This window comes from Tupaia chinensis, unplaced genomic scaffold, assembly GCF_000334495.1.
Source record: "Tupaia chinensis unplaced genomic scaffold, TupChi_1.0 Scaffold143946_1, whole genome shotgun sequence".
In the NCBI taxonomy this organism is placed as follows: Eukaryota; Metazoa; Chordata; class Mammalia; order Scandentia; family Tupaiidae; genus Tupaia; species Tupaia belangeri.
The window spans coordinates 92,075-104,800 of record NW_006203797.1 but is presented as its reverse complement, the minus strand read 5'-3'; the positions used below and the strand labels follow the sequence as shown (position 1 = coordinate 104,800).

General features: G+C 38.5%; 1 protein-coding gene across 1 annotated transcript in view; it reads right to left on the bottom strand.

Moving 5' to 3' along the window:
- LOC102474794 (cancer/testis antigen 55) overlaps positions 1 to 12,017 on the bottom strand; it is a 23,406-nt gene extending 11,389 nt beyond the window's left edge. The window contains exons 1-5 of the mRNA XM_006165535.1: positions 11,897 to 12,017; positions 10,795 to 10,979; positions 7,680 to 7,824; positions 4,678 to 4,790; positions 2,941 to 3,117 (exon numbers count right to left, since the gene is read on the bottom strand). Of these exons, the coding sequence (XP_006165597.1) occupies positions 2,941 to 3,117; positions 4,678 to 4,790; positions 7,680 to 7,824; positions 10,795 to 10,979; positions 11,897 to 11,990 (714 nt within the window). The 5' untranslated portion in view covers positions 11,991 to 12,017. The remainder of the gene's footprint in view (positions 1 to 2,940; positions 3,118 to 4,677; positions 4,791 to 7,679; positions 7,825 to 10,794; positions 10,980 to 11,896) is intronic.
- Between the last annotated feature and the right edge of the window lie 709 nt (positions 12,018 to 12,726).

Here is a 12,726-nt window from a genome sequence, read left to right as displayed (position 1 = left end):
TTTGACTACGTGGGAGTCCAGCGACATAGCCATTACACTAACTGCTGGTCCCTGAAATTGTTTCTTTCTTAACACTTTGAATATGTCTTCCTATTCTTTCCTAGCTTGCATTGTTTCTGGTGAGAGATCTGATGTTAGCCTGTTGGTATATCCTTTGTAAGTAACTTGGTGTTTTTCTCTTTCCAATTTTACTATCTTGTCTTTATTTGTAGTTTTGGCCAGTCTGACTATGAAGTACTGTGGACAGGTTTTTCTTGGGTTGATTCTACTTGGGAGTCCTTTGAATTTCTTGGGTCTGTATGTTTGAGTGCTTCTCTAGACTTGGAAAGTTTTCTTCCAGGATTTCATGGAATAGATTACCAATGTCCTTATTAGTTTCTTTGCCTTCTGGGATACCAATTATTTGGATGTTTGGGAGTTTAACGGTGTCTAGTATTTCTCTTATATTGTTCTCAATTATTTTTGGTTATTTTTTCAGTATTTTTGGTTATTTCTTTTTCTGGGTCAGAGGTTTTGTCTTCTACATCTGAGCTTCAATATTCTGCATGATCTAATCTGCTTTTAATACTTTTGAGGAAGTATCTCTATTATTAACAACATCCATAATCATAATAAGAATAATAGGTAAAATGTATTGGGTCCAGATTAGGCTCCAGATACTTTAATTAAACTTCATTTTTCTTTTCTTTTCTTTTTTTTTTTTTTTTGAGAGGTTTTTGCAATAGGGCGCGTGCGCTTGCCAGACAGAGACAGAGAGACAGAAAGCGAGAAATCACCCCCCAAGGGGAAGGGCCACACCACAATCCCTTCTCCTCCATTCTCCTCTCGGGATCTTGGGCACGCATGCACACGCACCCGGCGTGAGTTTTAAGCCACCGGGTCCAAGACGCAAACTGAGGTTGACTACATGGGAGTCCAGCGACATAGCCATTACACTAACTGCTGGTCCCTAAACTTCATTTTTGAATAATCATTTCAGGCAACAGGCCAGACTTGGCACAGGGGCCATAGGTCACCACATCCTGCTCAAGATCATTCTCCTATTTCCTTTTATTCATTGCACTTGTCTCCAGGTGATTAAGTATTCACTCATTTCAGTGAGGGTTTGTGAAACAGTGGCTGTGATTGAATCAGCACCTGCGTAGGCCTACCATAACCCACAGATCCTCTGAAGGAACATTCTTCCACATCAACCAAACTAGTGAAATGGCAACGTGGGAGAATCCATAGCCCACACATCTGTCAAGTCTAGCAGAGGGCTTCTCTGGAATTCCCAGTGTAGGACTACTTGCAAATGAAGGCTTTCAAAAGGATGTAGAGCTGCCTCTCAGGAGCTACTCCTCCATGGTGAGCAAGTCTGGGGGAGGGGCATTAATAGAACACAAGTTTCAATAGGACCTAAGATTTGTCCTTTCAGTCGAAATCTATACCTAGAATTCTAAGTCATATGCCTAGAATAGTGCCTGGCACATAAAATGGGATCAGTAGTGAACCAGTGAGTGAAAATGTAAACTCCAGAAGATATTCAATCCTGCTACCTTCCTCTAAAGTGGGAAACTAACTACTGGATGGTTGGCTAGATTCCACTAGATCTGAAAAGCAAGCTAAGATCCATACTCTGATTATCCATGAGACAGGGGATCATGGAGAAATTATAAATCACAGGACTGGGGATGAGCCCAGAGCCACTTTCCAGTAAATACTGGAAAGTGAATATAGCCCTTCTTTTAGGTGACAGGTCTTGGCTAAATGCTGTTAGGGTAAGACATGAAGTTTCATGGGCTGTACTTGTGGGATGTTAGTCTCAGCCTTCCTTGTGGACAAGTATTTCCTTTTCCTTCAAGGACCCTTGGTATGTCCTCTGATTCATGTCTACACTTGGGCTGCACTTCTCTACCAAAATGACTCAAGGATGGTCATGGTCATGAGAGCTGGAGATGATTTTGTTTAAAAAATCAACTGAGGCCTTAATGGGTAGTCCAACAATGATTTTTCTAGGCAACAAGTGATGAATTAACCACAGCTACACATCATTGTTAGTTATAACATTAATTTATTGAATTTTGTAACATTTAATCTGGTCTTACTTGTGCCATGTACTGCAATAAGAGTTTGGTGATGGGTTAAAGAAAACAAAGAGACTGAGAAACACCCTGCATCTTTGGATTTTACATTCTAGAGAAGAAGACACACAGGTAAATAATGAATATAACAAATTGTGTAGATGACATGAAAAATGCTATGAAAAAAATAAAACTAGAATAGGTAGCATAAGGGGGACTCAAAATTAAAGGCAAATGATACCTTTTTTAAAAAGAATTACTTATTTAATTTTATTTATTATTTAATTATTTAATTTTAATTATTTTAAAATATATTTATATTAAAATTTTTAATTTAAATTATTTAATTTTATTTTATTTATTCTCAGAGAGAGAAAGGGAGAGTGAAAAAGCAAGCCACCATGTCCAGGACTTGAAACGTGGTCAGCCATATGGGAGCCTAGCTCCTTAATCACCATGTTACCTGCTGGCACAAATCATAACTTTCAATAATGTCCATTAATATGGTTTTCCTGCTTCTTCCTGAGTTAAGCTCTTTGTCTTTCATAATACTTCAGGGTTATATCAGGGCTCTAACACCACTACTCCTGGCCATGGAAAACAAGGAATTTACATTTAATTGCAATGTCTTTTCTAAAACTTCTTTGCTACAGTAACCCCCAGCTTTAGACTACCTTTGGATTGATAAGGCACCTCCCTAAACTAAGTTCATGGTTCCAAGTGAACTATCTAGTATGTTAAGTGGATTTACCTAAGTTGTATCTATAATATTGTTTATACGTACTAAGCAAAATTTATCAATTCAACTAGGCCTTTATTGCCAATAGAGGAAACCATAAGCAGAAAATAAATTTCTTTTTTATAACTAAGTTTGCACTGGAGTCATGGAAATTGCTCTCCAAATATAGCATGACTGAATACTCTCCACCATGACCACATTGACAACATCATGTCTTTGAGGTATGTATCCATCAGGAATTTTCAGAGAATCCAAGGTGAAAAAGATGATACCATCTATCACCCCATTTCTTCCATATAGGCTGGTAATGCAGACCTGCAATATCAGTGATAAAAATAATTATTAAAAACATAATGCCCTGTGATAGGCTCTGCATTCCACTCAGGCTTTAATCTGTGGGTCATTGCATCCTCATCCTTGATTCCCAGCTGTGCTGGCACATTGCCAATACCACGGGTGCTTAGTAAAATAGCCAAGCCCAGACTCCACCTCAGATCAATCAAATCAGAACCTCTGGGGGGTGGGGCTTGGGGCTTGGATTAGAAATTCTGCTATAAATATTAACCACAATGACCATTAACCATTATTTCACTTAATTTTCTACTCATTTTCAGGCTGCACTACCCAAATCACACCAAGCATTTATCAGTAAACTCACATCCCACAACACATTTCTTCACTTTTTTACCAACCATTTTCTTGCACACTAGTTGTTTTTCTTCCTGTTGTTCTCAGAACATCTTAATAAAATTTGACTATCAAATAAACTACACAACATATAACTTAATGATCTGCATAGTCTCCATTACTTTTCTAATTATTTTATTCTGTATATCCTGTCTTTTCAATGAGAAAAACATCGCCTCTTTGACAAGTATAAAATTTATTTTTCTTTTTTCATTTTTTTGAAGACTTGTTTTCCTAACACATTGAATTATTAAAGTGAAAATAAATTTGGGCAACGCCACAATTTGAGAATATACAATTTTAAATATTATTTTGGCCATTTGACTTGTTAAAAGTTTTAACTGTATTAAACAGATTATAAATTATTAAATCTATAATCGTCTTACTAATGTAAGAAGAGACTCATATTATAGATTTAATAATTTATATGCAACACATTTTGTGTCATTAATGCAATAAAGTAATAATACTAATCATTGCAATAAGTTTCCCATCTTACTAAAATATATATTTTTTGGAGCCCAGGATATTTATGTTTTTATTTATTTATTTTTATTTACATTTAAAAACTACATACCTGCAGTGTACATGATTGTTCTCCATATTAATACAGTGCATATTAGTCTAGTCCAAGACATTACCATACATGTTATCATTAATAGATAACTTTTCATTTTTGTATATGTTAAATGTTCTCTCTTCCCCTGATCCGCCCCACTTCCCACTACCCATGCCCTCCTATACCATTTCTAGTATCTACAATTGTTACTCCCTCCCCCACATTTATAATTTCCACTCTTTCAGTTTCTGCTATAGAGCACAGACATTCAATAAATATTAAGCAGGTGCATACAATGTCTCTCTTTCATACCCGGTTTGCTTTGCTTAACATGAAATCTTCCATATTTGTCCACTATGCATCAAATGTCAGGGCTGAAAAAATGTGGTGCATATGCCCTATCTACTCAGCCATTAGAAACAATGAGACTTTGACATTTATGTTTTTAAATTTTTACCTTTTTTAGTGCACAATATAGTTTTTCAAAGTATGCATTCAGTACACGACAATCAGTAAGCATGAATTTTCGAGATTTCCTAGCATACACAGCAGAATCCTAGGCACAAAAATTATCACTAAAGAAAGGTTTGGAAGGAATTTATGACAAGTCCAATGTAAAAACAAGTTACCTTCTCCACATGCTTGCAGTTCATGGGCTTCACTGCGTGTACCTTGATTTTGGATGTGCCTGGCAGGAGGGAGTACTCAACTTCTAATCCATCACCCTTATAAGGCATATAACCTAATACAGTCATGCAGAAATTTTAGTGTAAGTATATGTTAACTTAGGCCATTTTAAATTTCACAAATCACTTGAATGTTGTAATGCCTTAAAATGGCTACCATTAGAGCTAACATACATTTTTAAACCTGTTTATACAGTCACCTTGTAAATCTTTCTATCAGAAGGGAAGTTTCTTTTACTTAAGACATTGATTATCTTCTACAGATTTTCAAAGTCAAATGGGAAAAAGGGTCAATTATACATCAGAAGCAATCTTTTTGGGGAGCACTATAAGATTTGTTGAACAATTGGTAACGTTCATAGCTTTTTTGGGAGAGCAATCAAGTACATAGCTAGGAATATAAATTTGAATCTGGATACTTGTATTCAAATTATGCAACTGCTACTGACTCAGTTTGCAACCTTAGAGTTGATGTTTAATTTCTCAGTGCCTCAGTTTCTTAATATATAACAGGAAATGTAAAATAATAATCCTCATAACATGGAGCTCTGTAATAATCCATGAACCTGTTTAAATGTCCCAGGATAATGTCTGGCACATAGTAATTATGAAAAAATGTTGATTACTAATAGTAGTAGTAGTAGCACTAGGAAATATGAGGATACTTCAAAAAGTTCATAGAAAAATGGAATTAAAATAAGAGTTTATTTTGGTACAAATAAGTTGAAATCCATGCATAGTATTTTCCTAATATGCATTTTGCATGAGCTTTTTAAAGAACTGTTGCATTAATATTGTGAGAATGAATAATCTACAGGTGCTTTGGTCAATTTATGAAGTCTTAATACATATCTTACAATTTATTGTCATAAATATGGAGTTTCAAACAGAATTTTCCAGTAAGTAAAAAATAAGTCACAAGACAACAAGGCTCTCATCTAGGATCTGGAGCAACTGGAAATCTCAAACACTGCAGGGAGGAGTGTAAATTGGCACAACTACTCCAGACAACTAGCAATATCCACAAAGCTGAACATTTCTTTACTCTACAGCCCAGCATTGTCAAAGGACACAAGACACTGGGTTGGACCACTTCCCTCTCTCTTTGTTAACCTATATACATTTCTTTGGTATGGCTTTATAGGTCATCTGTGGACTGGTAAGTCCAAAATGTATGTACCTCCAGCTCTAACCTGTTCAATTGCCCACATGCCCATGCTATTTTTACATGCCTAAAGCCAAGTTATTGGTATACTTCTTATTCACCAAAGTTTGTTCATCTCAGTGTACAACATCCAAATTGGCAACTTCCTCCTACCATTGGTGAAACCAAAATATTGCAGTTACCTTTGACTCTGCTTTCCTTTACATCAAAGATATATGCTATCAGCCACTGCTTTTATATCTAACTTTAAAATAGATGCAGCATCAAATCAGTTCTTATTGCTTCCTCTTGTACAACCTCATCCAAATCATTTGACCAGGATGAAACAAAGTTTGTCTAAGTGACTTCCTGACGCCATACTTATCTCACATGACCTCTCAAAGCAGACAGAGTGAAATTCTTAAAACAAAATTTGGGTAACAGTCATTGTTTCACAAAAAAAAAAAAAAAAAGAAAAAAGAAAGAAAGAAAAGAAAAGAAAAAGAAAGACAGCAAGCTACCTGGTAGGGCTGAGCTAATATCTTCTTTTTTATCAAGCTACCTGACAGCTACATTGGGCTCAAACAGCATGAATAAAGTATAACTTTTGGTAAAAACACAAGCTTAGAACATATCTGCTGATTATAAATGGAATTCAACAATGAAAACACACAAATATACACATGGAAAGCTATGAGGCTATCTCTGTAAGTTCATTTGTACATTTGAAGTATGTTCAAAATAGCATCCTTATACACTTATAGGGGTTTTTTGTTGTTGTTGTTGTTGTTGTTGTTGGTTAGAACTTAAATGCTGGGACCAGTAGGTGGCGTGGTGGTAAAGGCACTGAACCTCCACATGGCTGACCGTGGTTTGGGTCCTAGACCAGGTGGCTTGCTTTCTCACTCTCTCTCTCTCTCTGGTGAGCATAGCTTATGTGAATGAAAAATTTACCTAAATATTACTGACTACATTCAACAAAATAAACGATAGCAGTGAAACAGGGCAGGGAACTTACAAGAACCTGGCCCTAATTTTCTCTTTTTCTGTTGAGAGGAAAAATGGAAGTTTATAGGACTTAGATTAGATAAGCAGTCATTACTGACACTAGCTATTAGGGAATAGTTGAAATAACAGTAAACATGTTGCCATAAGGTTCCAAACCTCTACTTAAAGGAAAAAATAAGGCTGTAACTCAAATCTTTAAGATGTTTTGCAGGACAAGAAACAGGAAAATTGAAATTCCTGTTGGAGAACATATGATGTGACAGGGGATATTTAAAAAAATAAAAGTTAAACAATAGTTTCTTCGATGCTTAAAAACGTGGTAATTGTCCCCTCAAAGGGTAGAAATTGATTATCTAAGACCCTACCAATCAAGACATCCCACAAGATGACAATGCCTTCTTGACCCAGTCACAGAGCTGATAATATGCCTGGCTTTTAAAATGCACGCTCAGAGGCTTTCAAAGAGACCAGGTTTTTCAGCATTAGCTGCCCACTCTTCTTGTGTTGAACATGGAGACACAGCTGAACTTTTATCCACCATACACCAAGGGTTGTGTTGGAATTCGTTTAGTGATGGGTGAGTGAGCCCAGTTTGTGTTCAGTAAGAGTAGGAAGTTTTTAAAATATAACTATTATCTACTTGTCTATATAGCGTAGATTATTTTCACTTCCAAAGATCCACCTTAATTATTGAATAGCTATTGATGAGAGCCTGGTATACTGTACAAATAGTGCTAGTACTAAAATCCTCTGAAAAATTAGCATTACATTTCTCCAAATACGTAAATCATACCTTCAGAAACAATGTCTAGGGAGAAGCAAGTTTTCTTACTAATGTAGACAGCATCTGTCCTTACAGATGTAACACAAGCAGTTAAAATTCTGGTTCCAAGGTCTGATGGTTCAGAGTCAGCAGTATCATCACAGAGCACATCCACCTGTCAGATAAGGATACAGTTACTTCCAACATGACTAACATTTAAAACTGGATACTTACATGCTTAGACTACTAGTGTTCGATAATTATGTTATTTTAGTTTTAGAGAGACTTTTGCTACAGGGTGCATGTGACATGCCCGCTGGAAAGACTGAAAGACAGAAAGCAAGAAATCACCCCCTGGGGGAGATGCCATGCTGTAATTCCTTCTCCTCCTTTCTTCTCTTGGGATTTTGGGCATGAATGCACACGTACTCAGTGTGAGTTTCAAGACACTGGGTCCAGGACTTGGACCACAGTTGGCCAAGTGGGGGTCCAGCGATATAACCATTATGCCATCTGCTGGTTCCTCAATAATTATTTTAAATGACCATCGTGAACTACTGTTAATATATCCTACATGAGAAATATATTATAGACACAAGATGGCGATAAAAAATAATGTCACTACTTCATGTATTGTTAAAATGCCGGACTAGCAGATAGCATAATAGTTATGCCACTGAACTCCCACATAGTAGACCATGGTCAAGTCCCGGACCCGGTGGCTTAAAACTCATGCAAGGCACGTGTGCGTGCATGCCCAAAATCACTAGAGGAGAATGAAGGAGAAAGGATTGTGGAGTGGCCATTGCCCTGGGGGGTGATTTCTTGTTTTCTGTTTCTCTGTCTTTGTCTGTCTCTCTGGCGAGTGCATGTGCCCTATAGCAAAAATCTCTCTTTAAATAAAGCACCAAAAAACATGAATTGTCCACCCATGTTTAATAGACTCATAGTGTTACACTCAAGATGAAGATATGTCATATTTTCACTCTAAGAATTCACAATTTTATGAGAGTAAAATAAAAAAAATAACTAGTTATAAACAACTTGTGATAAAAGTTATTTTGTAAAAACGTTAAACAAGGGATTTACTAATTCCCAGGAATGAGAAAATTTCAGACTGGAGGAAAAAGAGGGCATTGCTTGGAAAAGTAAGATTTGGTCTGGATTGTAAAAGATTTTACCTGGCAAATAGGGACAGGTGAAGGCAGGACTGGGGGACACAGAGGAAAGCCAACCACAAGTTAGGGGAATAGGGAGCAAGACTATGACATTCAAGATCCAAGGCAGGGGAGCAAAAGCATGAGATAAATTTGGGAAAGTCACCCTGAATAAGGAGAGCACTAAAACCAACCAACCAACCAACAAACAAACAAACAAAACCAAAATAAGTCAAATTAAGTCTATGAAGATAAATTTTATCCAGAAAAGATGTAACTATAATAAACTAAGACCAACTACATCACAGAAAGAGGAAAAAAGTGTTGCTGGCAGTCTGCTTCTTGGCTACTTATTGTTGTCTGCAGGGCTGACCTTCACAAAGATAATCTTCTCATGATAAACTCTCGCAGCAGCTCCCTACAAGACTGGCCCCACACCTTGCCAGCACCAAGGAGGTACTATTAGTCTACTGACAATAAACTGCACCCCATAACTTTTGCTAATGGGTTTTTAACCAGACCCGTTCCTTCTCCCATTTCTCCTAGAACTCTTTCCAAACAACTTACTTACCATATCTTTCATTTCAGGTTAGGAAAAATTAACTTCTTCAGAGGAAGTGGCCAAGACAATCATTTCTCTCAGGTCCTGCTGTTCAGGGATCTGGCTGCATGTTCCAGAGTCTGACCCTTATTTTCTTTCTTTCTATTTTTTTTCTTTTTGAGAGAGATTTTTTGCTATAGGGCATGTGCCCTCTCCAGAAAGACAGAGAGAGACAGAGAGACAGAAAGCAAGAAATCACCTCCCAGGGGGATGGCCACGCCACAATCCCTTCTCCTCCATTCTTCTCTTGGGATCTTGGGCACGCATGCACACACACCTAGCATGAGTTTAATCTATGGGGTCCGGGACTCGAACTGCAGTTGACTACATGGGAGTCCAGCGACATAGCCATTATGCCAACTGCTGGTCCCTCAAACCCTTACTTTGTGCGACCTTTGTGAAAGCAATAGTTTTCTTTCTTTTAATAACTTTCTATTTGCTATTTTACTTTTTTAAAAATTGAGCTCTCAACTGCCGTTAAGATTAAGTGGAATTCCAAGTAAAATTCAGACTGCTTTTCACTTATATTTGCAAATATTTCATATTGATAATATTCCTGTCCTTGTCAGCATCTGCAAACAGGTTTTCTCCCAGGCTGCTGCTGAGAGAATATGTTAGTACCATATATAGAGTACATATTTTGATAAGAGTCATTGAGACGTCAGCAGGTGGCATAGTGGTTAAGGTGCTGGACTCCCCCATAGGCGACTGTGGTTCAAGTCCTGGATCCAGTGGCTTGAAACTCATGCTGGGCACATGTGCACACATGCCCAAAATCCCAAGAGGAGACTGGAGAAGGGATTGTGTCATGGTCATCCTCTCCAGGGAGTGACTTCTCTCTTTTTGTCTCTCTGTTTCTCCAGTGAGCATACATGCCCTATAGCAAAAATCTCTAAAAAAATTTTTTTAAATGATAGTAGTGATTGAAATAGTAAATATTCAAACACAATGATGTTTACAGGACTCTAAGTCACAAGTCATTGCACTGTACTCTGAAGAGACCCTTGTAGTATGCAAATTATATCTCAATAAAGCTGTCTTCAAAAATATTTAAAATGCATGTTTGACACAGCAATTCCACAAAATGAATGCATCCTATGAAAAATTTTTATCTGAAAACTGGAAGCCACAGGACTATGTACAGTGTAAAAATTATCATTAACCATATTTTTTGATACTATGACAATAGATATATAATTTTACTCTTAAAATCAGCAACCACTACACATATTAGGGCAAAAAACCCCACACAGTTAGGGGAGTGGGACTTCCAATTTCATTCCACATCCATTCTAAAGGTCACCTTTGAGAGCTTGGATTAATGTAAGTAAAGAACATTAAAGCCCAGCAGATTAAGAGACAATGCCCAAACACATACATGTCTTACTTTGATTGCTTTCAATCCATGAGATGCTGCGTCTTCTTCCACAACTACTGCAACTTTCTGTCCAATCTTTACTGGCACCTTGCCAGTGACAACATCATAACTGAAGTAGATTGACCCACTAATTAAGCCATAATCACCATAGAAACTTGTCACAACTCCATGTATACATTTCAAACGAGTGTTACCTATGAGGAAGGTAAACAAAGACCACATTAGTGATATGACAAAAAAAACCCACCCACTTTGAAGAAGTCACTGATCATCAGGGGAACCCTAGGCACATTTCTGAACTTTACTGATCCTGTTTTCACCTGTCAAAAGAGAACAATAACACTTTCTGCCTAATAGGTTGTTGTGAGTATTAATGTACATGTTGGCTGTTTAAAACTGTGAGTGCCTTGCAAAAGTTAGTGCAAAGATTAGTTATCACATCTGTATATAGAGAGGCTTTAAGTTTCCACTATTACTATATCCCTCATCATCTTCACCAACATAATAAGCAGCAACAGCAGTATCCATAAATCTTAAACATCTCAGCAGTCAGAGCAATAGGAGATTTAAGTCTAGCCCCAAGCCACATCTGAATTGTTCTTGTTTTTAATGTTGTTGTTTTAACTCCACACAAGCCAAGCTGATAAGTAATATTTTGGAATGCGACTTCAGCTACATGCCTGTAAAAGGGTCGGTCCCCTGCCCTCCAGACACATGAATCCTCCACTAAGCCTCAAATACATGCCCATTTTGGATACAAGATCAAATTTGCCCTCAAATTAGGAAGGCTCCTGTCTACTGGAAAAGACAAAAAGCACACGGGATATGCACGAATAGTATACTCCATCAGGGCTTAACTATACCAATAACTTCCTGCTTTGGAGCTGCATGAGAGTTTAGGATCTGCGTCAATGCCAGCTTAATTCTCAGTACCACATCTCATGTGCTCATGAATGCCTTCCTCCAAGCACACGAAAGAGCCCCTCCCCCACCCCCCCCCACCCCCCCCCCATGCCCCCCCCACCCCCAGCGATTGCCCAACCTAGGGGTGAGGAGATCCCCAATGGGAAGACTCCTCCTGCCCAGGAGGAGGGAATACACAGCGGGGTACCTTGCTGGTGCTCTGCCTGCAGTGGGCGCTGCTCCTGGGCGGGATCTTCCCTTCGTCGGAAGAAGTTCACGACCCGTCTCAGAAGCCTGAGCATGGTATCCTCCTCACCACAGACGAGGGACACTGTGTGAGGGTGAGGAAACACCAGGCTTGCTCTGCTGAGACACCCTTTGGTCACAGTGGTTCTTCAGGGAGCGGTCCCCTGTTTCTCCTCAGTGTCTGTGCAATGGGGCCAAAGCACTAGTGAGCAACGCTGAGGAGAACAAGCATGCTAACGCCACCTCAGGTGGCCCGATGCGCTCTTCATGCTCTCTCCTCTGCGCAGGAGCTTCTGAAGGGCCCGCCCTCTTCTACAATCCAGCCAATGAGGGTGCAGCACATTGGCGCGTGGTCTCCTGGAGCGAGTAGGAGGTGGTGGGCTTAGACTCCATGCCTTCTCCAATCAGTACTGAGGATCCTATAGGCTGGCCTCAGGAATGTGCCTTGTGGACTTGGACCTTATGTGTGCTGAGAGGATATAGGAGCTCTCCTATCAGTTCCCTGGAAGGACCAAAGGTCTGACTTGGAATGTGTGACAGAATGTGTGACTTGGAATGTGTGACATTATGTTTATTCATTCATTTAGTAAGTATTTATTAAGTAGTGACTATGAGCCACACACTGTTCTGGGCACTTGGAACTAATCAGTGACTAAGAGTCAAGGATCTTGTGCAGATAATTGTCTCACAGGAGATGGATAAAAGTGATAGTAAACATAACAAAGAGTAAAATACATGCTATATTGGAAAATAATACATACTATAGAATGATACTGTAGGGCAAGCATTTCC